At 31.4% G+C, this 24,573-nt stretch overlaps 2 protein-coding genes across 7 annotated transcripts; both read right to left on the reverse strand.

Moving 5' to 3' along the window:
- Positions 1–4,762: 4,762 nt before the first annotated feature.
- LOC25484181 (ribokinase) lies at positions 4,763–10,426 on the reverse strand. 2 transcript variants are annotated; one of them, XM_024779349.2, is made up of 13 exons: positions 10,267–10,426; positions 10,112–10,195; positions 9,927–10,016; positions 9,754–9,831; positions 9,281–9,355; positions 8,769–8,821; positions 7,750–7,900; positions 6,942–7,052; positions 6,358–6,484; positions 6,169–6,266; positions 5,566–5,704; positions 5,376–5,428; positions 4,763–5,141 (listed from the first exon to the last, which is right to left on the reverse strand). In XM_024779349.2, exons 1-13 carry the CDS (start codon positions 10,333–10,335, stop codon positions 5,058–5,060), a joined length of 1,212 nt encoding a protein of 403 aa, XP_024635117.1. In that variant the 5' UTR covers positions 10,336–10,426; the 3' UTR covers positions 4,763–5,057. The 2 variants fall into 2 exon arrangements, with proteins under 2 accessions (XP_024635117.1, XP_024635123.1); XM_024779355.2 differs by having other exon boundaries at positions 10,334–10,383.
- Positions 10,427–11,137: 711 nt separating this feature from the next.
- Positions 11,138–17,915, reverse strand: LOC25484182 (ribokinase). Of its 5 annotated transcripts, none has more exons than XM_024779365.2 (13): positions 17,584–17,915; positions 17,403–17,494; positions 17,223–17,312; positions 14,318–14,395; positions 14,165–14,221; positions 13,863–13,915; positions 13,374–13,524; positions 12,977–13,087; positions 12,734–12,860; positions 12,527–12,627; positions 12,230–12,368; positions 11,900–11,952; positions 11,138–11,598 (listed from the first exon to the last, which is right to left on the reverse strand). In XM_024779365.2, the coding sequence occupies exons 2-13, from the start codon at positions 17,448–17,450 to the stop codon at positions 11,515–11,517; spliced, it is 1,092 nt and encodes a 363-aa protein (XP_024635133.1). In that variant the 5' UTR covers positions 17,451–17,494; positions 17,584–17,915; the 3' UTR covers positions 11,138–11,514. The 5 variants fall into 5 exon arrangements, with proteins under 5 accessions (XP_024635133.1, XP_024635129.1, XP_024635127.1 ...); XM_024779361.2 differs by having other exon boundaries at positions 14,165–14,239; positions 17,403–17,506; XM_024779359.2 differs by having other exon boundaries at positions 14,165–14,239; positions 17,584–17,914.
- Positions 17,916–24,573: the final 6,658 nt, after the last annotated feature.

Genomic DNA, 24,573 nt, shown 5'->3' on the forward strand with positions numbered 1-24,573 from the left:
GAGTGAAAAATTTGATTTTTTTTCTGTGTTCAAATCAAATGATCCAAGTCTCTATTTATAGAGAGAAAAAAATTACGAATTTTAGTAAAAAAAAAATAAAATTATTTGCAATGAAATAATTGGGTCCAAATTATTAAGAAGATAAAAATCCGAGTAGCCAATCAGCGCGCGCCAAGTGTCTCCGTGGGCCAGGCATTCAACATGTTGAATTGTTTCAACACTTCCCTCCTCCAACTCACTTTTTTCCCATTTCAACACCCCCCACCTACAATGGTTCAACAATGGTTCAACATGTTGAATGGCAAATTCAACATGCCATTGTAAATGGTCTTATGAGGAAAAGAAAGCTTGTAGTGGAGACTAGAGTTCTCATCTTTCTTACGAGTAGAGATTACATATTAGTTTGAGGTGCCATTTAGCTTGGATCTATGTAAATATTGGTCCATAATGGATCAATATTTATAACCATTCGATTATATATAAGCACAATAACATAATACACCTCACACATCTAATTTTTTTTTTTTACTCTCTAAAATAGTTTCTTGCCTTCTCTCTCTTTCTGTAATTTCAATATTCAATCTTCAATTGTTTTCAATTTAAACTCATCGTTTTCAATCAATATTTAGAATTTAATAATTTATCATATCTTTTATATTATAATATTAAATTAGTATTTACTCACAAAAAAATATTTTATATTTATTTTCATTTACTTAAACATAGCAATGAAAAACTTTTTTATTATAAAAGATAGCACAGAAGTATGAACAGTTAGAGAATTTATTATTTATTATTACTGCTATTATTATTCTTTTTGAAAGGATAATATGACTATTCTACAAAAACAATGAAAAAAATAAATAATTGATAACCGTAACTGAATTATACTTTTTAGGTAACAATAAAAAGTATCCTTTTTCTTTAAAAAAAATATGTACTTTTTCTCCCATTTGTAAAAAAAATGTCCTATCTCCTTAAAAAAACTTGTACGTTTTTGTAAAAATAAAATAAAATAACAATATTCTGACCAACAATAACCGTAACAAATTCGTAAAAAAAAAAAAAAAAAGTGTAAATACCAACAACAAAAAGAGTTTTTCTATTCACACCCTATATATTTCTGGTTACACCCGGTTTTTTTAAAAAGTTTTTGATAATACCAAAATTGTCCTTTAATATAAATTTTCTTAAAATCTTAATTTCATCTATTGTCACTCTAAAATTTCACTCTCTTTCACCCACCAACGATCAAACAATCCTGATGTTCAATTAATCTCTATGGAAGATTGAAGAGTGAATCAAAACATCTTTCATTCATACTCGATTGCATATAAATAAGTGAATTTTTTCTTCTTTTTCAATAACGCTGGTTTCAATTTTCTTCTTCTTGTTCAACTGCACTGTACGACAGTTTCAGGTTTACATTGTTGAGGTTAACTTAAATTCAGTTTAAGTAGGTTCATGTAAACTTAGTTTACATAATCTACTTAAACTTAGTTTAAGTATGTACACTTAAACTCAGTTTACATGACCTACTTAAACTAAGTTTACATGTACATACTTAAATTGAGATTACATAGAATCATTGAACAATGTTGAACTTTTAGATGTACACTTAAACTCAGTTTACATGATCTACTTAAACCGAGTTTACATGACATACTTAAACTGAGTTTAAGTATGTATACTTAAACTCAGTTTACATGAGCTACTTAAACTAAGTTTACGTGATCTACTTAAACCGAGTTTACATGACCTACTTAAACTGAGTTTAAGTATGTATACTTAAACTCAGTTTACATGAGCTACTTAAACTAAGTTTACGTGATCTACTTAAACTACTGAGTTTAAGTATGTACACTCAAACTTAGTTTACATGACCTACTTAAACTAAGTTTACATGTACATACTTAAACTGAGATTACGTAGAATCATTGAACAATGTTGAACTTTTAAATGTACACTTAAATTCGGTTTACATGACCTACTTAAACTAAGTTTACACTTAAACTCAGTTTACATGACCTACTGAAACTAAGTTTACATGACCTACTTAAACTGAAGAGGGATTTTAGGGTGTAACCAAGAAAAAAGGAAGAGTCTTTTTGAAAATTAAATTTTATGAAAGGGTAATTTTGTCATTTTAGGGTGCAACCAGGATTAAACAGGGTGTAATTAGAAAAACTCCAACAAAAATTACTGTACAAATTTTTTTTAAAAAAAAAATTACCGTAAAAATATGTAATATTTTAAATTATAATAATTATAAAGGGTGAAAATGATTTTTTTTTTTTATAAAATTATAAGGGAAGATGGGTTAGAGTGTTTATAGACCATGATAAAATTTAAGGGTTCATATAATCTAACCATTGAAAAAATTGGTCCATCATGAACCAATATTTCCATGGATTCATTTTATACGAACCTTAGTTTGAATTATATCATTCATTGAAATGTGCGTTTCTACACATTTGCATAAAAAAACTTTCATCCCATTTGTGACCTTCGATAATGACCAATCTTTAAAATTATAAAATTACTTCCATACATATGGTCCAAAGTGAAATGTGCGTTTCTACGTATTTGCCATGTTAATTAACATTCCTTGAAAGATGTATAGTGTTCCTTAAAAAAAAAAAAAACTATACATTTTTCAAGGAATGTTAATTAACGCTATACATATCAGAAGCATTAGCACGTAATGAATATTTTCGTTCTACATGTACTATACACATCAATAGAGGTGTTTAAAACTGAACCAATCCAATATAAAAACTGCAAATCTAATCAACTTAAACTAAAACTGTAAAAAATCACATTTAATTTGGATGCATTTGAATCACTTTTTTACTTAATCGCGTGATTTTGTTCGGTTTGTAGTTTTTATTTTAGCAACCAAACCGCAACATAGGAAAAACACTAATTAAATTTGTATTTATGTGTTACTTGAACTTTTAAAGAATGATAAAATCTTAATATTTTACATTTCTTACATATAGAATTAATTTTTCTCCACGTTTTTAATTTAGTCTATGTTGTTTGGTGAAAATAAAATTGTAATGTTGGATTAAATTCAAAACATTGTCGGAAACATTGCTGGAAATATGCTGTGTTTTAGTTTTTTAACTCGATTTTAAGGTTGAAAAAAAATTTCAAAAAAAATTGCACCAACCGATCCAACCCAAACCGTATTGGTTTAGTTTAATTTTAAAAATGAACCAAACTAAACAATATATTTTTTATCTTACAATTCATATGACTTTTAGCTTCAAAATCGAACTAAACTGTATCGCGAACATCCTACACGTCAACATTTAACTATCATATCGACATCTCTATTAAAAAATTAGATGACAGCTTGTTAGATGAAACAAAACTGTTTAATAAAAAAATAGGAGTTCACGGCATCAAAAAGAGAACTAAAATTATGATTTGAATGGAATATATATATATATATATATATATATATATATATATATATATATATATATATATATATATATATATATAGATATAGGATAATGGGATAATAAAAACTGCAATCAAGCATTTAGTACTATTAGCGTACAAGACATTTGAGTTATTATAGTTATAGTTGGTGATAAAATAATAAACTTTCACTTAGCCATCACCCCATTAATGACAACTAACAAACGAATGAGGTACACATGAGACTTTTTCAACATGTAATGTAACTAACGCAAAACAATACAAAGTAACTACTAAGTCTACATATGATAGCTCAACCGAAAAAACAAAGCTCACTCATAAAAAAAAAAGTAACTACTGGTTTTTTTTTTTTTTTGTGTGGATAAAATTGAAGGACTTTCCATCATAAGTCGCAACCATCGTAGTCCTATTTCGACTAGAAATATTCAACATTAATTTTATATCATCCATATGCAGATTTCTTTTTAGTTTAATTTATTCATCGTAGTCCTATTATCTTTTTTTTTTGGAAAGGATTCACTCTAACCTTTGTCAAGTGCTTGTAGATATTATTAATAAAAGAAAAAGATACATAAAAACTGGGGGACATAAAACATAGTCATTCATGTGAATCAATCCTAATAGAAAATACAACTGATAAGAATTTATAAAATCATATTGTAACTGTGGAAAATCCAATTCCCATTCTTAGTAATCATTGATACGCAACAACAATTTCTAATGATTCAAATGTACACCCTAAAGAAGTTTTAGAGTTTGGGATTAAGATCATGTGACCTCTAAAAATTGTTATTTTCAATAAAAAATTGTTATTTTTAGTTGCTTTAGCATGTGTAACGTTGCATATGTTAGACAAACAAACCCTTTCTTTAAACTGAAAGTCCGAAACAAACACACTTAATATTAGAAAAAATGGTTTGTTATCCATTGATTCCCTTCTGGGTAAATTATTATAGTAGTTCCTACAGTTTTTTAAGAATAATAACCGCTCTCAATTACAGGTTTTCAGATAGTTTTTGGTTATGAGAGTGCCATTGATTCCTTAACATAAAATTTTACATAATTTAAACCAACTATAACCATGAAACTCATGCTTGAAGTTTTATTTTTATTTATTATTAGTCCTTCCATTTGTAAATATTTAGTTCACGTTGTTTTAACTCCTTTCCCATGTAATGATCTACTGTTGTTTAAAATGGAACCTAATTTCTGCCAATTTATATACACAATCAATTCTCGAACTCAGTTTTACAATTCAGATTCTTTCAGTTTTTGAAATTTGTTATCTATCAAGTGAAATTAACAACTCTTAACTAAATTATTTCATATTCAAATTTTCTGTTCTCTGACGACATACACAGAAAACTATCATGTGACTTCATTGTAATTTGCAATCCATGATTGAAACTTCATTGAAAGTAAAAATTAGAAGCAGGGAACGTCCTTTCCCTCCTCTCCCTTACTTAGATGTGAAAAAACAAATATCCAGAAGAAACCAAAACTTCTAAGAGGGTAAATCTCAAAGATCCTGAACTCTATCAATAAACAATTCAGTCACATATCCCACTGAAGACATCCCTTGTATTGGCTCAATGCTGAAAAATCTACTGAATAAAGGATGCTAGGCGTGGATCTGCACGGTATGGAAGACCGCTTCGTGCTCCTAGATCTCTGCACTTGGCACCTGCCTGAAATCCCCATTAAAATGCATAAGTTGAGTACCTAACTCATATCTCCAATAGGCTCAATACATAAATTTCACTAATTGCTACACACACACAATACAAATTGGGATACATTTGAAGTGCTTGGATAAGTTTGTTTGAGGTTAGAGGTTCAAATTTTATTCTCCTCATTATACACTAACATATGGCAGTGTAGAATATATAGCTGAGGGTAGTATATAATGACCATTAACATACCACATTAGCAGCAAAGGGTAGCATTGTCTCTGGTGAGAACTTCGAACAAATAGCTGAAAACAAATCAAGCGCAGAACATATTTCATAAGTTATCATTAAGTTTAATATATATTATACCTTTGCGATAGACATAAATTGGTGGCCTATTGAAGACCATAAGAGAAAAAATATAAAAAAGTTGTTACATTACCATATATCACAGATCCAATAAATGCATCCCCGGCACCAGTGGTATCAACAAGCTCCGAGGGTGGAATGCTCTCAGCTGTACCGACGTATAATTTCCCGATAACCGTTCCTACTCCTTCTGCCTTTAATTTTGCCACTGACTGGATGCAAGGGAAAAAGTAATGACTAAAATGTTGATCAAGAACATAAATAAGCATGTGATATTTTATTGAAGTTATAATCCCTGTTTCTAGAACTACAGGGATCCAAGTCATTCAGTACGTCACTATGAGTGTCTAGAGAATTTTTATTTCTCTGTAACACATTCATATCATCAGCTTGCATAATTGATATCTTGGCTCAGAAAAAAAATATAAATTAACGTCTAGAAGAGATTAGGTCAAACACTGTATTTGTGAAAAAAAGGTCAAACATTGTAGACTTGTAGCGTGAACTAGTATATTAAAACATAGAGAATGGCAGGGAATGCTAAATTCAAGTTATTTAAAATTTCCTCATATGCACTAGTCTGCTTGTAGACCATAAAAATGGCCTTCGTAGAAAGATTTGGAATGGATGCACTCTAATTCTTAATAGAGAAAGAGTTGAGTTTCATTTACATTACCGATGATATGCAGGTTGGAATTGATGCACTCTTATCCTTTCTTAACTCCAGCGATTCCACTAAGTTGTCTACATCCACTTCTTCTGTGGCAGGACTTGCTGCCAGAAAAGGTCAAATGATTAAAACCTGTTTACATTAAAAGCAGATGCAACATACAACAATTACGCCCACAATCATATCTATACTTACCATTGACACTTCTCTCGAGCAGTATACAACCATCTTTTCCCAAAGTTACAGCCACAAATTTTACGTTGGGCAACCTTAAAAGGATAGAAACAAGTGCTCGTGGAACAGTTGATGCCTCTGTCCATGCCTGTAAGCAAAGAAAGGTTATCTTGTGTGCATTTGATGATGCTTAAAAGGAACTCAACCCCACAGAGAAGAGTAAAAATAATTTTTTCAGCAAAAAAATGGACAGATATTTATCTATAATTAAAAAAAAATTGGCAACCAGAAAAGGTAAATGATATGTACCATTGGTGTCAGCAGTCAAAAAGAATATAGCTTATAGATAATTAAAATAGCATATTCACAACTTAACATGTATTTTGGGGAAAGGGCCACAAAAAATTATAGTCTTTTATTTAGATGCTAAGTCATTTAAGACTCATATGTGTTACTCAGTAAATAGTACATTTACTGCCTGGCGTATAGAACAAAAAGTCGACTGTAAAATCAATTCAACATTTAGGCACATGTAAACAAGGTTTGTGAGAGAACTATAGTATTATATATTTCTTACAACAATTTTATAAAAACAATGCATTCACCTTTGGAAATTTAGCCGAGCATACAACATAATCAGCTAATTCTAGGAGATCATCCAACCCTTCCCTTGGCCTTTCTGCATCAATTAAGATGGGTATATTCTTCCTAGCTGCCTGCACTGGAAAAATACAAGATTTCGTTTACTTCCCTCTGTTAAGCTCTTTTATTCTCTCCCACTCCCAATCTCCTTTACAAGCAAAAGAAAATAACTGAAAAGTAGTAAAAGACAGCAAGTGTGTTTTTGCATAATAATCTCAAGGGAATGTAATTTTTATTTAGGTTTAAAAAAAAAAGGCTTCATAAAACAACCTGGTTGGATACCCTGTAATTTCAATTTCCTAGAATTTTGAAATTCTCCACCAAAAACATAGGCAAGCGAAATCATGTAACAGTTTCTTATAGGTTTTACAAGTTGAATAAAAAAATGCACTAAGCATACATAATGACGAAAGAAAAAGAACAAATGTAAGGGTGAAAAAAAGTAATAACAGGAAAAATTGGTTTGACTTGACTCATCAATGCATTTGCAATATCCACTATGGGCTGTAGATTACATTTTTCAAAATATGATCATCTTTTCACACTCTTTATCGTTTTAAGTCAGCACTGTGAACTATCTCATGTTCAACCATTGGCATTGGGATGATGAGCTGGTATTCTCGTAATAAAAAAATATTAGCATTAATCAAAGTTGGCTTTACACCGAGTACATATGTTTTTTTGATAAAATCCTGGATGCTTTGACTTCTAAATATGACCAGGCCCTTATAGTTAACATCAGAATTGCAAGTAAAATATATAGGTGATAACCTCATGGGCAACAACTAGAGCAGTTTCATACAATCTCCCATCAAAATATACAATGCTTGCTCCATCCAATGCAGATAACAAACTTGATTCTGAAAGATCTTGGGGTATCATTGGAGGATATCCAGGGGTATGTATACAAGTTCGAGTCTTCCTGAAAAATCAGTTGGAATGAGTCAAAGGGCAACCTGGTGCTTTAAAGCTCCTGCCATGGCAGGATACAAAGAAGGGTCAGACCTATATTGGATATATTATAGGAAGCCTTGCATTTGCAAGAGGCTATTCCACAACTTGAACCATTAGTCTCTTAATCACATCAGTGTTGCCAAATAGCGGTGCTATAGTGCTATAGAGTGGTGGAATTTTACAAACTGATATTGTTCCGTGATATGCGATTTAGTATAAAGTGTTGCCAAACAGAGGCTATAGCCGCGCTCTAGCACTATAGCATAGAAAAATTTGAACAAACCGCTATTTCATGTGATTCACAATTGACAACACTGAATTAATTACATGATAACAACTCTGAGAGTTATGCTAAGGCTCCCCTTAACTTAAAATGATTCAAACTACAATTAAAATGTTCAACAGTTTCATGGCCAGAAAAGCTTGAAGATCTTCATATAAATATGAATAACTATAGCACATAATTTTTGTTTTATTCATTTCAATAATGAACAATTTCTCCTTCCAATTTATGCATCACATTGCTGGTCGAAACAAGTCTTAGCTATTTTGAAGTGTCCAAAGATGATAAAGACAGGAAAATGAAGACAAGGCAAGGGACAGAAAATAGATATGTGAGTAAAAGTGCAACGTTTGTAGCTTCAGTTCATTTCAAGATAAAAAGTTAACACTATCTACTAATTTATGTTCAAAACTATAAAAAATGATCAGATTCTCAACTAGATCCCACCTAACTCATGCTCCCCCCCTCCCCCTCTCTTTTTAAATTTAGATCATGAGTATATCTAGAGAAGAAGTCAAGATAGTATAACCATATGTAAGAAAAAGACCATTACATTTCATTGTCCACGATAATGTACGTAAATGGTGAAGTTCCCTCTTTAGATACCTGCAAATAACAGGGAGCATAACCACAAAAAAAAAAAAAAAAAAAAAAGGCATTAGTAAAATAGTAGAGGCCATTGGCAGTCCAGAACCCCACTAATTGATTTTAATTCTTGATGGAATGAAGTCATATTTATATAAAACCTTAATTAACTATATTTCTAATTGTCTGGTCATATTTAATTGATAACCTTTGGGAAATTATACTTTGAATCAGTTAGCTGGGAGTGTCAACAAAATACTGAGATTTGAGAGTGGATGTGCAAGAAATCAGGTGCAGACGTGGAGAAATCTAGACTAGGGATCATGTACTTTCATCACATGATTATATTGTTGCCCATAACTAAAAGGCATGAGCAACAAATCAAATCTTACCACAGATACCAAAAAGCAATAATCCAAATTTCAAGCATCATGAAGTTTGCAAATACAATTAAAGAGAAAAAAGTGTTGAAACAATTACCACAATAAAAGATGTATCCACACCATCAGTGCGTAGCTCATCTAATATGCCCTTGCCTGGGCTGTCATCCGCAATCTAATGAGCACCAAACACATTAGTAAAACGCACACATACACAATGGTTTCAAAATATTCAGGCTTGTTTGGACTGACTTATTTTATTCAGTTTATTTAATGACATAGATACTTGTGATACTGTTTTGGAGAGCTTATGAAAACAACTCATGACATGTGCATAAGTTGTTTTCAGCATATTTCACATAAACTTTCCACAGTAGTCTATGAAAAGAAATTATAGAAATATGAAAACAGTTTAACTTCATTTTATGTTTTGTTGAAGAAATAAAGTATACATAAGGACTTAATCAAGTTGTTTATCCAAACAGGGCCTAAATTGTTAAATACTTGCAGAAATAAAAAATGAATGATTAAATAAGCAATGTTGAGAGGGTTTAGTTAAAATAGATAGATAACCTTAGAAATGAGCCTTGTGTTTAGACCTAAACGAGCAAGGCAGGTTAAAGCATTGCCGGCATTACCACCTCCTTGAACCTGAAAATTACAATGCATAAACATTTTATATTATTAATTAATTATACAAAATCAATTCTATATTAGCTTAAAACAATTCAGAAAAAGGAAGCAACCTTCAAATTGGTAGTTCTGATTTTATCATCTGGTTTAGGGTAAGCAGAAACGGTAGCCAAGAAATCGACGGTGACTGATCCACAACCCACCTGAATAAGCACGTGCGTGTATGTGTAAAGAAGAGAAAAGAAACACTGGAAATTTGGCGGGAATGGAAGAAAGAGAGAAAGAGAGGGAAACGCACAACGGTGGCCTTTTGAGGAACGGAGGAGGAGGAGGAGCACATTTTGAGCTTCAAATTTCTGCAGCGATGATGATTCTTTGTTGACTGAAATTAAACAAATAATTGAATTTACATGAGAGTAAGAGAAAAATAATGCATAAAGTAAATATATTTACATTGCAGAATTTGAAAGGTTGAATATTGTTGAAGATGAAAGAAGAAGAAAGAGTGCAGAGATTCGACATGTTTTGGATTTGTAGTTGTTGAAGATTGAAATTGAAATTTGATTTTTCTGTTTTGTGTTCAACGGATGAGTGGTTGGTGATTGGCCAAAAGTGATTAGTGAAGTGGATCGACCTTTTTCTCACTTTCTTCCAAGTGGCATTTGTTTGCTTGCTACAACTTCCATTGCAATTTTTAATCTAAATTAATTATTTTTTTAATATTTCTTTAAATCTGGTTAGCAGTTTCTTTATTTTATTTTCCATCTATCAATTTCCAAAATTCCATTTCCACTTCACAATCTCTAAACATGTGCATAAATAATAGATTCAGGTTGGTTATGGCATCTCGGACAATTTGGATCTGATTCATGTTTCTTCTATACCTCTCCTCGTTCGTGAGGAAGGAGTTTCCATAAAAATTGTATGCTGCTCTTACAGGTAAATTTCCATCAGAAGATGGTATGATTTCACACAGGAATATCAACAAATTCATTTAAACATGGATGACGAATGCTGTCGATAATTTCGCAAAATATTGAAGTGACAAAAGGGTCTATTATAACTCATCTCCGCTGGCCATCGTCGTTAACAAAGAAAGAGACAGTGGTCTTGAGGAATTTGATGAGAGCAAATCTCTTCCAAACTCACTGTATCAAGAGTCCAAGATATATTGTTTGTAATGACATTTGACTAAATATGATAACTTGTGATCTTAGATTCAATGTTAGGGATAATATTAATGCCACAATTATACTTTGCTTTCATCACTTGGACACATAACTTTTCAGGATTTTCGACCAATTACAAAGCAAGCTTAAGGATATAATTTAACGATCTCATACATTGGATTTGGAAGCCTAGACCACCAACTTCTTTAGGAAGACAAATTTGATTCCAAGCTACCAAAGTGACATTTTATAGCATTTGTAGTAGATCATCAAATAAAAGTCTCTACAAATTTTCTCAGCAGCATCACAGAGACTGGAATAGCTGAGACTTGCATCACAAGTTTATTACATTAAATCCTTAAATTTAATTTAGAACAACAAGAAACAAAGAAAACAAGCTTGTACCAGAAACTTAGAAGTACAAGCATTTGAACTAATGATTAACTAACTTTTGTAAACTAAAATATGAGGACTCATTTTCATGCTGAAGCCCTGTTATGCTGAGGATTTTGATGACCGGATATTTGAGGCTCTAATTAATAAAGGATGCCAGGTATGGATCAGTGCGATATGGAAGACCACTCCTAGCTCCAATAGCTCTACATTGAGCAGCTGCCTTTAATTATAATACCATCACATGCCAACAACAAATACATTCATATATATCAGTTAATAACAAACACAGGTATGGTCTGTGACCTTGATTTTCTCCTAATTTCAGTTAAATTGCGTCTAAAATGTTATGTAAAACAACAAGAATAAGATTTTATTAATTTGATGCTGTGCATTTATGTAACAATCTTTTGTATGTCCAGTACTGACTATGAATTGCGTAAAAAGAAAGTGCCGACTATAAATCTAAATTATGCCATGTTATCGCTTTTTGGTAATTATTGCTTGAATCTTATGCTGCTTACCACATGAGATGCAAAAGGCAACATTTTCTCTGGTGAGAAGTTGGCACAGATAGCTGCAAATAAAATAAAGGCATTGTTAACTAAAATTTTTATCATCAAACTAACAATGTAAACAGAACAGTTGTTTGGTGAATTAATCAAAATTTAGAAGATAAAACAACAGTTTGTAAAGTGATCTAGGCCATCAATTTGAAATCGATCGTTTCACATTACATTTTTTTTAACAAAATCATCTTTAAATATTATTTATCGTAAATTTGAGATCAGGCGGCAAAGATCAATAAATGTGTCTCACATTTAATTCGTGGAATGTTGAGAGGTTGAACATACCATATAAAACTGCTCCAACAAATGCATCCCCAGCACCAGTTGTATCAATAAGCTCTGATGGTGGAATCTTTTCAGATGTCCCAAAATATAACCTCCCACATACTGATCCTATCCCGTCCGCTCTAAATTTTGTAACATTCTAGGAAAATTAAGAAAAAAAAGATCAATCTAAGTTGAATCTAACAAGAGTAATATTTGATATATTCTAAAATGACAAATGATATGAGACAGTGAAATACATCAAAATGTAACACTTATTATATGAGAAGGAGGGAGTAAGTTTTACGTAGCTATTACCGAGGCAACGCAGGTTGGCATGGTTGTGCTATCATCCTTTCTCATTGTTAATGATTTCATAGAGTTGTCCACATCCACTTCTTCTAAGTGAGAACCCTCTGCTAGAAAGTAAATTGAAAAACAACTTGCTAAAGTTTCCCTCCATTCATGTATTTGAATGCATCATGACAAGGATCAAACAAAGGGGTTTCAAAGAGGTATATTTACCATCTGCGCATTTCTGAAGCATTATGCAGCCGTCTTTTCCCAAAGTTGCAATCACAAATTTAAGTCTTGGAAGTCTTAAAAGAATTGAAACTAGTGCTCTTGGTATAGATGATGCCTCTGTCCATGTCTGTGAAATGTGTCAGAAAGAATTACTTCAGAAATTCTCCCAAAATTAACTAATGTTCTTGTTTTACATATCTAGTAATTCTACTTCATGTTAGTACTATGATTTGGGTAACTTGCCTGAGGAAACTTTTCTGAGCATACAGCATAATCAGCCAAGTCCAGAAGGTCGTTCAATCCTTCCCTTGGCCTTTCAGCGTCAACTAAGATGGATATATTTTGGCGAAACGCCTGCAAGAGCGAAATATAGTTGGCTTGGTTTATGGATCTCTCTTTAAATATCAAGTGCAATTAGATGAACAAACATAAATATTTCGTTACAATATTTGGTACATAGTTATGTTCTGTTACCTACATCAATGACAATTTACTTAGAAACACCTTAAGAAAAGTACTAATAGAAGTCACAGATTTCTTTTTTTTTAAGGGAGAAGTCACAGAAAATTGAATTGTTCCAAATCTATTTAGAATTATGATAATCCTATATTACATTATGCTACAACTAATATGTAATTACCTCTCGAGCAATGACAAGAGCAGTTGCAGGCATCCTAACATCAAAATAGGCCACTCTAGCTCCATTCAATGCAGATAACAATTTCGCACGCGAAAGATCTTCCGGTACCATTGTAGGATATCCTTCTGTGAATATACAAGTTCGTGTCTTCCTGAATGTTCAACGTTATAGGATAAATTTATACATTACTTATATGAGTCAGGATTAGCCGACACCATGTGTCAAATTTAGCAGTTGAATTACATCTCTAATAACTGTGCAGAATACGAATCAGATGAGACTGATTATCAAACCACATGCTTAAGAAATCCAATTATCTATCAAGCATGTCTTATTAAATTTAGTTAATCATAATTTTTGGATTGTGTAATGCTAATAACTTTCATATACTTATATCATTGTCTTTTCAAAGCCCCACAAGTGAAAAATTAGGAGGAAGATAAAATAAACACAAATTTTATGTAAAATCATTTAAGCAATGGTACATACGTGTGGTTGTCAATAATAATGTAGCTAAATGGTGTAGTCCCTTCCTTTGAGACCTGGAAACAAATGGAAAAGTAAACAAATTATCGATGTAATTAAGTAAGATAACCCTAAGATATGATTTTGGTCTTGATTTATAGTATCAATGATAGTAGTACTTATAAATTTATTTGATATTTTTTATTTCAGATATGAATTTTTTTTTTTAAGTAATTTCATTTAGACATGATTGATGTAATATTAACTTTGAAAATTGAAGTAAATTTTGGCCTGTTTGCTTTAGATTATTTTTTGAAATCATTTACCACAAATGAAGAAGTATCCACACCCTCAGCTTCTAGCTCCTCTATCAAAACCCTACCCTGAGCGTCATTTGCAACCTAGTCATTAGAATTAGCCACATTCATAAGGTTTTTGAGTACATTGCCAAAGAAATAATTTCAAACAACAACAAAAACCTTAGAAATTATTCTTGGCTTTAATCCCAAACGAGCAGCACAAGTCAACGCATTTCCGGTATTTCCCCCACCTTGTACCTATATTGAACCAAATATTGCAAACACACATTCATTAATTAGTTACTATTAGTGCATGTATGTGTGTTTACCCAAAAAATTAGTGCGAATCGTGGTTGGACTTAACACAATCCTACAAAATCGGTATGTGAGGTGAGAATTGCCACCACTTATATAAACATATATTCAAGTCATATTTTATCCGACGTGGGACTCTTCAACACACATGCTCACGATCAGCACTATTGAGTTTAGCTTATAGGCATTAAATGATGGATGACCTGATAGCCGAAACCTGATAATAAATGGTCTAATGAATTTTGAAGAGACTTTAATATGATGATATTTTATCAGATGTGGAACTTTTAAATGTATGTATAGCTTTGAACATCGGTAGAAAATATTGATTCCAAGTAAACAACTTTTATTTTAATGAAATCGATGTAAACAACTTCAAAATATAGAAATCCAATAACGTTAAAGTATATATCTCTATCAAAATCACAGTAGACCAAGATGACATGTGAAAGAAAATGAGTTGCATTTTTTAAGAAAGTAGCCCACGCCAATATTTAAAATATAATTAGACCCATAATCAGTACTGACTATCAAACAAAAGCTAGGCCCACTTTGACTAAAATTATACATTAGATTACATCATTTTAATTTTCAAAACGACAACAAAATATTCACTTATTTTATTATAAAAAGAATATTACCCTATCTTAATGGTAGAGCAAAAAAAATGCAACTCCATTGCTAATGGTTCTTTAGGCTCTCCACATTGTTGTGAAACTTTCTAAATTTATCTCTGTTCTGTGCAACACAAAAGAGTACTTAAGAGCAACCATATGAAGTTCATAGAAGAGATATAGGAATTTATGAAAGATCCAAGCGTGAGAGAGTGTAGTTAAAGTGGTTTTCTTTTTCTTTCTAGCGTGAAAGAGATGTATAGAAGAGATAATGAACCAAGCAATTGAACTCAAATAGTTAATGCATTTCATCAATGATGAATTATTCGGAAGAACTCGAATTTGATTCTTAAGTGAAACAATTTTTAGTCAGACAATACTTACCTTCAACTGAACTCTAGATAATAAGGATTTCTTTCTCCGATAACCGGAGGGTTAACGCAATAAAAATAGTGAATTTTTTCTTATGTCAAAAAGAAAGTGAGTTTTTTAGTTAGAGTTGGCCTTAAAAAGTCCATGGACCCACATAAGTTGCACAACCAATTACTCCCACGGAGATTTCAATTAATAATTTGTTAGCATGTTGCCAAAAAGCACAAATATTGATTCCAAAGAGATGAGTACACCAACAACAAATGTTAAACAATGTTGTCTATTTTACCAAGTATATTTAAGAATGTCTTAAGAGTTAAGGCTAGTGCTAGCTGTAATACTTTTTTCTCCGTCCTTTTCCTTACACATAAGATTTGTTTTTTGAAATTTATCCGTCTTATAAGACTTTTTTTTTTTTTTTTGTCCTTGTGAGTTTAACTCAGTTGGTATGGACAATGCATAATATATGCAATGTTGAGGTTAGGCATGACAATGGGGCGGGGTGGGGATGTGTTTTACGTTCCCCGTCTACATATCCGATTCTCATATGCTTACCCGTTACCCTACCCATATCCAACGGGGATGAGAAATTGAATCACATCCCCGTCCCCGACGGGTTCGGGTATCCCCGCCCCATTCCCGTCCTCGCATTGAATAATTTTTTTAATAAAAAATAGAAGTTTTTTTGCATCTCCAAGAGCAACATTATAATACATTATCCAACAATAAGCTCACTTTCACATTTGTTAGACAAAATGATTTAGTTGATCCTTTAAATATCAATGGTAGTTTTTATTAACATGACAATTATAAAAAAAAATAACATTACATATCAACATAAAGTAATTTTTTACATTTGGGACGGGTTTGGGTATGGGTTCGGGGTGGGTACCTATATACCCGTTACCCGTCCCATACCCGTATTTTGAGATCGGGGAAAACCCATACCCATACTCATACCCAAACTTAGTCAAAACGGGGAAAACCCGTCAAATTGGGTTTGGTTCGGGCGGGTAACCACGGGTATGGGTTTTGTTGTCATGCCTAGTTGAGGTTCAAACCCCGGCCACCACCAAAAAAGACTCATTTCTTTTTTTTTTTGTTCAAGTAGCCTAATGGCTAGAGAAATTCACTTTTAAGATGAATAAGTGGGGTGTCCGGAGTTCGAACTCCGACCCCTGCACAAATCGTGCATTATCACTTTGAACAACCATTTTTAACAACTTTGGTGACAACTCTCTCTCTTACTCTCATTGTACTTTTATTCGCTCTCTTCTTTTTTCTCTCACTATTGTTATTATTCAATAAGAATGGAGGAAAAAAGTTGTTACCCAAAGTTGTTTAAAATTGGTTGTTAAAATATCATTCCTCTATCCCTTTACCAAATGAGCTAAGCTCATGGGGCTTATAAGCCTCATTTTTTTTATTTATTTTTTTTATTTTTTCACGCATCAAAGACCTTCTAACATCTTAATATCCTTACTTAGGTCACAAGTTTACGTTACCATAACTCGGCTATATGCCTCATTTCTATTTCAGTTTTACTAGCATATAAAGATTGGAAATAATAAGATAATGAAAGTATAAGTCAAATGCTTATAAGAGTAATTATTCAAAACCAATACTACACCTTATTGTTGACAAATTAGTTAGCATTGAGTTCCGTAATTATATTTTTTGACAAATGAGTTCATTGATTTCTGTGAGGTATAATTAATATTGATTGGTCCAAATGAAACTTCATTGTAATAATCAAAACACAAGAAAAAAGGAAAAGGACGAACCTTGAATTGAGTGGTTCTATTCTTGGTGTCTGGTTTTGGAAAAGATTCAACTGTTGCTAAAAGATCAACTCCAACCCCACCAAACCCAACCTGCCACACAAACAATTTCATTCATTCAATTTGAATTCATATATCCAGAATGTGAAAACAAAACACAGTAACAAGAACCAAGACACTCACAATGACAGGATTGTCAGGTAGAGAAAGAAGAGCAGAATCTGAAGACATTAAGATAATTTGAGTGTTTGTTTTTCTTGTTGCTGCCAGGGAAACTGAAAGTAAAGCTATTATTAAAAAAGTAAGGAATCATATGATTTCAACATTAATATATATATATAGTACTAGTAGCATAATAACCAACCTGTGGAAGGTGTTGAGAATATTATTGTATAGTATTATTTGGACGAAGAAATCAATAAAAGAAGCTTGTTAATTTCTGCCATGGTGACATTGGTCAAGAGTCATCTCTTCAATTTATTAGTATCAACTAACTTACTACTCCAATACTAGTATTATTTTCATAGCTAAATTGCTTTGCAATTGACTTGTGAAATGTTGAAGAAGGTTAATGGCCCTTCCTATACGCGGTAGGAATGGACCGTTTTCTCTGAATTGAAGGCAGTTCGTGTTCTTCGGTTTGGATTTGACTTTAAACATCATCTCAAAGAAAATAATTGAATTGATCAAAAAGTGTGAGGTACATGTAAAATGATGATAAAGCTAGTTGTATCCACGTTTTAGTAATTATATAAAAATATAAATGAATTTTTTTATTGGTGCAAAACAAAATACAAATAAACCTCTCTCTTTCTCTCTTCTTGTCTAACCTTTTTCTTTTTCTTTGATTTAGACGAGAGGAGTGATTTAGGGTTAATTTTAACCTAAGTCATATTTTCAAATTTTTTTCTCTTTTCTATTTTAGTTAAATAAATGATTTTCAAATACAAAAAAAATAAAATTAAATAAATGATTTTCATATATTTTCAGCGTTCTTTCGTATGTTTTTGTAATTTCGTCGTTGTTTGTGTTGATTTTCCGTCTTTGTTCGATGTGTTTTTGATTTCTCGTCCTAGTGCGGTGTTTATTTGATTTATGTTGAAAGAATAGCTTGATCAAGTGCAGATCCAATCAATGACTTTGGCGTTATCAACGTTGCAAATCCGGAGACATGAGTATTCTAGAGATTTGAATATGACACAACCGTTTTATGCATTATCATGGATGTTGTGAGTGTGTTCGCAGATTCATCCTTTCTATTTTTAGCGACTTTGAATTTGTATTGTATCGATGTACTCTATAAACTTAAATGAATGAATATTGTTTACTCTATAAACTTAAGCGATGTAGAATAAATTTTACACAATTGGAGCGAAGTCCATAAATATGAATCTCCATCGTAAATTTTACATATATTAAAAAATTAGTAATGGTCATCAAGAATATAGCTCAGTTGACCCAGATAATGTATAATTATATGTAAGGGTTGGGATTCAAACCTCAAACACTCCACTTATTCAACTTTTTTTTTAATCAGCAAAAATTTATTAAAAAATCGATCTCTGCACAAGACGAATAGAGACCGGTGAAGTACAAGCACAAGGCGTCATATATAGGCGGAACACCTAAAAACAAAACACCAACAAAGACACTCCACTTATTCACATTAAAAACTGAATTCTAGGCTTTAAAAAATTGTAATATAAATAATGTGTCTATTTTACGTGGTGATATTTCTATATTATTTTTTGTATATTATGTATTCAATATTTGATTTTTCATAAGATTCTACCACTACATACGTATGATTGATGATGAAGTTAGTGTAACTAAAGTCTTCCATCACATTGGACTAAAAAATCCTTTCCTTAGTTCCCCCTAATGGTGCTGTTAGGTGGTAATATATGGTAGACTCTCTCTTAAGATTTATAATTTTGTTCCTTAATTTTTTTTACTCTCTTTTAGGTGATTTAGCCGGTATTTGTTTTCCTAGAGGTTTCTAGATCGTCCTGAGCCTTTAGCTCCTTCATTACATTAAATTAAAAAAAAATTAAAAAAAAGTAACTATTTGAACTTGGCACATCTAATTTTTAATAGATAGGTTAATAGGGTTTATAGGTCACTCACTGATCGAATTAGAGAATCGCTAGTAAAGTTATTTGAATCCATGTGTGTATATTAAAATGGTAATCCAGCATTTTCTTTTTAAACTGTGTGGCAAGAGGAAGGTCTTTTTTTAGTTTGATTTTGCACTGGTTGCAATTTCCTTTTCATTTGGACACTACTACCAACTCAATAATTTAAATAAAAAGACCATGACCTCTCTTTTAGGCTCAATTCAAAGGGGTACAGTTTAATATTTAAGGTATCAGTGCACAACTAACCATTACTTTTTTCTTTTTCTTTTCTAAACTATTTGTTGTTTAGTTTAATTAAATAATATAATGATAATTAAAGTGTATGTAATTTGTGTGTGTTTTCGTGTGTTAAAATTATGTAGAATTGTTCTACTCATTAATCGAATTAAGGTTCTCTTCAACAATTCGTTCTTTAATGAAGTTCATGAACGAGTTGAGTTCAATTGTTTAATTTAACTTGTTTCTTTAATACTACATTGTAAGGAAAATGGTACTTAGGCTTTGTTTGGATGAGAAAGGAAAATGAAGGGAAAGAAACTAAAAGGAATGATTGTTGAAGGAATGAAAGTGAATGGAAAGTAAGAAGAAAGTAAGATGATTTTTTAAGTGTTTGATTAAAATGAAAGTGAAAAGAAAGTGAGAGGAAAGAAAGTCCTAATTTTATTATTTAATATAAATACCCTTATATTAAAATTAAAATGATATATCTTCTTATATATTAAAGTTAACAAGTAAGCCCTAATTTTAACCTAAACCCTATTGCATAATTTTACTGTTTTATCCCTAATGTTCACACCTAATCTCCTATTTTCATGAACAATCCTAATGCTCTCTCCTAATCTTCTTATATATTAAAGTTAACAAGTAAGCCCTAATTTTAACCTAAACCCTATTGCATAATTTTACTGTTTTAACCCTAATGTTCACACCTAATCTCCTATTTTCATGAACAATCTTCTTATATATTAAAGTTAACATGTAAACCCTAATTTAAACCTAAACCCTATTGCATAATTTTACTGTTTTAACCCTAATGTTCACACCTAATCTCCTATTTTCATGAACAATCCTAATGCTCTCTCCTAATCTTCTTATCTTCTTATATATTAAAGTTAACAAGTAAGCCCTAATTTTAACCTAAACCCTATTGCATAATTTTACTGTTTTAACCCTAATGTTCACACCTAATCTCCTATTTTCATGAACAATCTTCTTATATATTAAAGTTAACATGTAAGCCCTAATTTTAACCTAAACCCTATCTTCTTATATATTAAAGTTAACAAGTAAGCCCTAATTTTAACCTAAATCCTATTGCATAATTTTACTGTTTTAACCCTAATGTTCACACCTAATCTCCTATTTTCATGAACAATCTTCTTATATATTAAAGTTAACGTGTAAGCCCTAATTTTAACCTAAACCCTATTGCATAATTTTACTGTTTTAACCCTAATGTTCACACATAATCTCCTATTTTCATGAACAATCCTAATGCTCTCTCCTAATCTTCTTATATATTAAAGTTAACAAGTAAGCCCTAATTTTAACCTAAACCCTATTGCATAATTTTACTGTTTTAACCCTAATCTTCTTATATATTAAAGTTAACAAGTAAGCCCTAATTTTAACCTAAACCCTATTGCATAATTTTACTGTTTTAACCCTAATGTTCACACCTAATCTCCTATTTTCATGAACAATCCTATTGCTCTCACCTAATCTTCTTATATATTAAAGGTAACCCGTAAGCCCTAATTTTAACCTAAACCCTATTGCATAATTTTACCGTTTTAACCCGAATGCTCACACCTAATCTTATATTTTCATGAACAACCCTAATGCTCACACCTAATCTCATATTTTCATGAGCCCTAATTTTAACCTAAACCCTGTTGCATAATTTTACCGTTTTAACCCTAATGCTCACACCTAATCTTATATTTTCATGAACAACCCTAATGCTCACACCTAATCTCATATTTTCATGAGCCCTAATTTTAACCTAAACCCTGTTGCATAATTTTACCGTTTTAACCCTAATGCTCACACCTAATCTTCTATTTTCATGAATAACGCTAATGCTCACACCTAATCTCCTATTTTCATGAACAAAGCAAATCGGCATCGCTTTATTTCCCCTATTTCTTCAAAACAAATCGCCCTATTTCTTCAACAAAACAAATCGCCCTATTGGAATAAAAGGGTTTTGAAAGATTATAGCAACATTTTTTTTTGTTAATATTACACTTTTCATCCAAATTAGAACTGAACTCTCTTTGTTAAATATTTACCACAAAATGCACCTGAATTTTGCAATCTATTTAAACAGGTGGAAGAAACATTTCAACAAACAGTTAAAGGGTATCATTTACGGTAAAGACCAAATATTCGATAAAAGGAAAATTATTTAAATAAAACATTTTACATGTTGAGTTTAAGAATGAACTATTTTTAGGTACATAATATAATTTTTACAAAAGAATGAAGTAAAATTTTTTCAAAAAACAAAAGAAAAATATGAAGTAACATACCAATAATATAATATTGACATATAATTTTAACAAAAGAATGAAGTACCACACGATTGATAAAAATTAATATTTTTTTGGTGAATAAGCGTGGTGTCTGAGGTTCGAATTCCAACATCTGCATATATTTGGGACCACGTATTTCATTCTCTTTGATATGCATTGAGATTTGTTTTTGTCTACTATATCTACAATGTATATGACCCGTGCGGCAGCACGGGTGGAAAGTCTAGTATTATATATAACAAATAACACAATAATTATACACACAAAAGTGGTGGAATATAATATAAAAATTATTAATTGTGTGATGTTGAATATTGTTAGCCTAAAGCCATGTTATGTGAGAAGCAAAACGTATGTACATGTGCTGGCACGGATCTAACTTCTAGCAAATGGGGGCAACTGACCCCACAACTTACATATTTTTAAGCACTTAATTGAATATTTTGAAGCTATGCCCCCACATCTAATAGTGTTTTGTCCCTACACGCTTCCAAATTATACATGGGAAGCCATTTGTTTTTTAAAAAAACGAGATATATGTATGGGTTATAAAAGAGGTATAGAGTTGCAGCAAATGAAATAGTAATAAAAATCAACTTATATCCACACATAGACCCCACACCCAAAATACAATATAAAAATTTAAACTATCCGGCTACATTTCTAGAGTATTTAATGAGATTAAAACTAAAATAAAAATCTTACAACTCTTTTAAATATAACAAAGACACATACAAAACACTTATAATTCTTAGATGTTCATGACTTACTCTGTGAGTTTCTTGTTAGGCTCTTTATTTTTATATATTCTATGCTGCAATTTTTGTAATCTCCAACTTTTTATTTAGTAAAAATGATCAATATTGTCATTTTATCGCTTGTATTATACATTTTTTATCATGCCCCCACTATTCAAAATTTCTGGATCCGTCCCTGTACATGTGTTAAAAAATAGTCTTCAAAGTAAGGGCTTTTATGTAAATTTATGGAAATGAATGTTCACTTCATATACTTTCTTCATACTTTCTGCGCATATTAGAAGAGAATGGTTTTGGACATGGGACCCACAAAGATTCTTCTTTCTTTCCTCTCTGACATTGCAACCAAAGGGTGGAAAGAAACATTTCAATAAACTTTCTATCCTTCCTCCTATCAATCCCTTCACCTTTCTTGAAACCAAACAGTCCCTTAAGGTTGAAAACCGATTGTTGGATAACTTTACTTTGCTGATAATGTAAAGATAAATGAGGATAAATGTTCAAAATTGAAATTTTTTGTTAATACGCTTGCAACAATTGCCAAGGATCTTATGAAGTGACGCTTCTCCTTCCAGTGCATTCATTTAGAATAAATTTGTTAGTTTTTTAGGTACCCTTGTTTGCGTGGAGATTGGTGAATAATAGGTTTCATACAAAAAACGGTCTTACTAAACGTGGATTTTACAATCTAATTTAAGATCGTGTGTGGCAGGTGTGGTATAGAGGAAACAATTCAATATTTTTTTTTCAATGTTCATTTTTTCGACGTGTATGGACAACGACTGTGTTAATTGTCCATTTATTATGCTTTGGAAAAACGATGTGTTGTTCCACGCTCAACAATTTTCTAGTTTGAACCTAAGAGGCAGAGTGTATTTTTTTTAAAAAAAATATTCTTCTTAAAATAAAAAATAAAAAATCCAAAATACACCACTTTTAAAATTAAAAACGAAAATAATTTTTTTCACCATCACAAAAATCGCATCCTCATGATGCGACCTCCCAACATGGCTGTGTTTTTTTACGTGTTTAAGTGGTGTAGGTTGGAGGCCGCATCCCTATAATGCGACCCTGCTTCACAAGTTTAATAAAGAAAGCGAAAAGATCAGTAGGTGTCAGGATCAAACCTTCTCGCATAAGTTTAAAAAGATATAAAGACAAAAATCAACAAAACATAACCACGTTGGTAGGTCACATCTTAGGGATTAACATTTTATAAGGGAGAGAGAAAAAAAAAAGTTGTTATGGGGTTAAATTTCAAAAGTGGGATTTTTTGAACTTAAAAATAAAATAAAATTGTAGAATGTTGTTTAGAAATTTAATTCTATTTAGTTGGCTTGTACATGGTCTTTTCGAAGTAACCAAAAAAAAAAAGTACATGGTCTATATGAAAGATGATAAATAATGCAATTGTTTTTTGTTGAAATGTATAATGCAATATTCCTTCATCGGGAATTGAGTGTTCTCTTAGAAAGAGTGTGGTTGTAGCACTCCTCTTTTAAGTGTTAACCATTTAATTGAAAGGAATTGAAACATTAGAAGTGAATGTTAATTTTTTCTTCTTCAAAACTATGTCCTTATAGGTGAATTTTTATTTAACAAAAATAAAATTATAAAAGAAATTCCAACACTTAATACTCTTTAAAAATTGGTCTATATTTATGGAATAAACTATGTATTGCACTCAACTGCAGAGATTAATTCATCAATCCGATTTGAAGAGGACCACAATAAAAGAAGCTTTCACACGAGTTTTAACGATGCTTTATTTCCAGGGATTAGATTCGAATCCATGATTTTTAGTTAAGATAGAAAAGACTTGAACCATTTCATCCAAACACTCTCGGATGGTCTATATATTCAAACGCAAAAAATAAATTTCGTTAAGAGCAACTTGGTGTTAATGTGAATGACGAATTCT

This window comes from Medicago truncatula, chromosome 1, assembly GCF_003473485.1.
Source record: "Medicago truncatula cultivar Jemalong A17 chromosome 1, MtrunA17r5.0-ANR, whole genome shotgun sequence".
NCBI lineage: Eukaryota > Viridiplantae > Streptophyta > Magnoliopsida > Fabales > Fabaceae > Medicago > Medicago truncatula.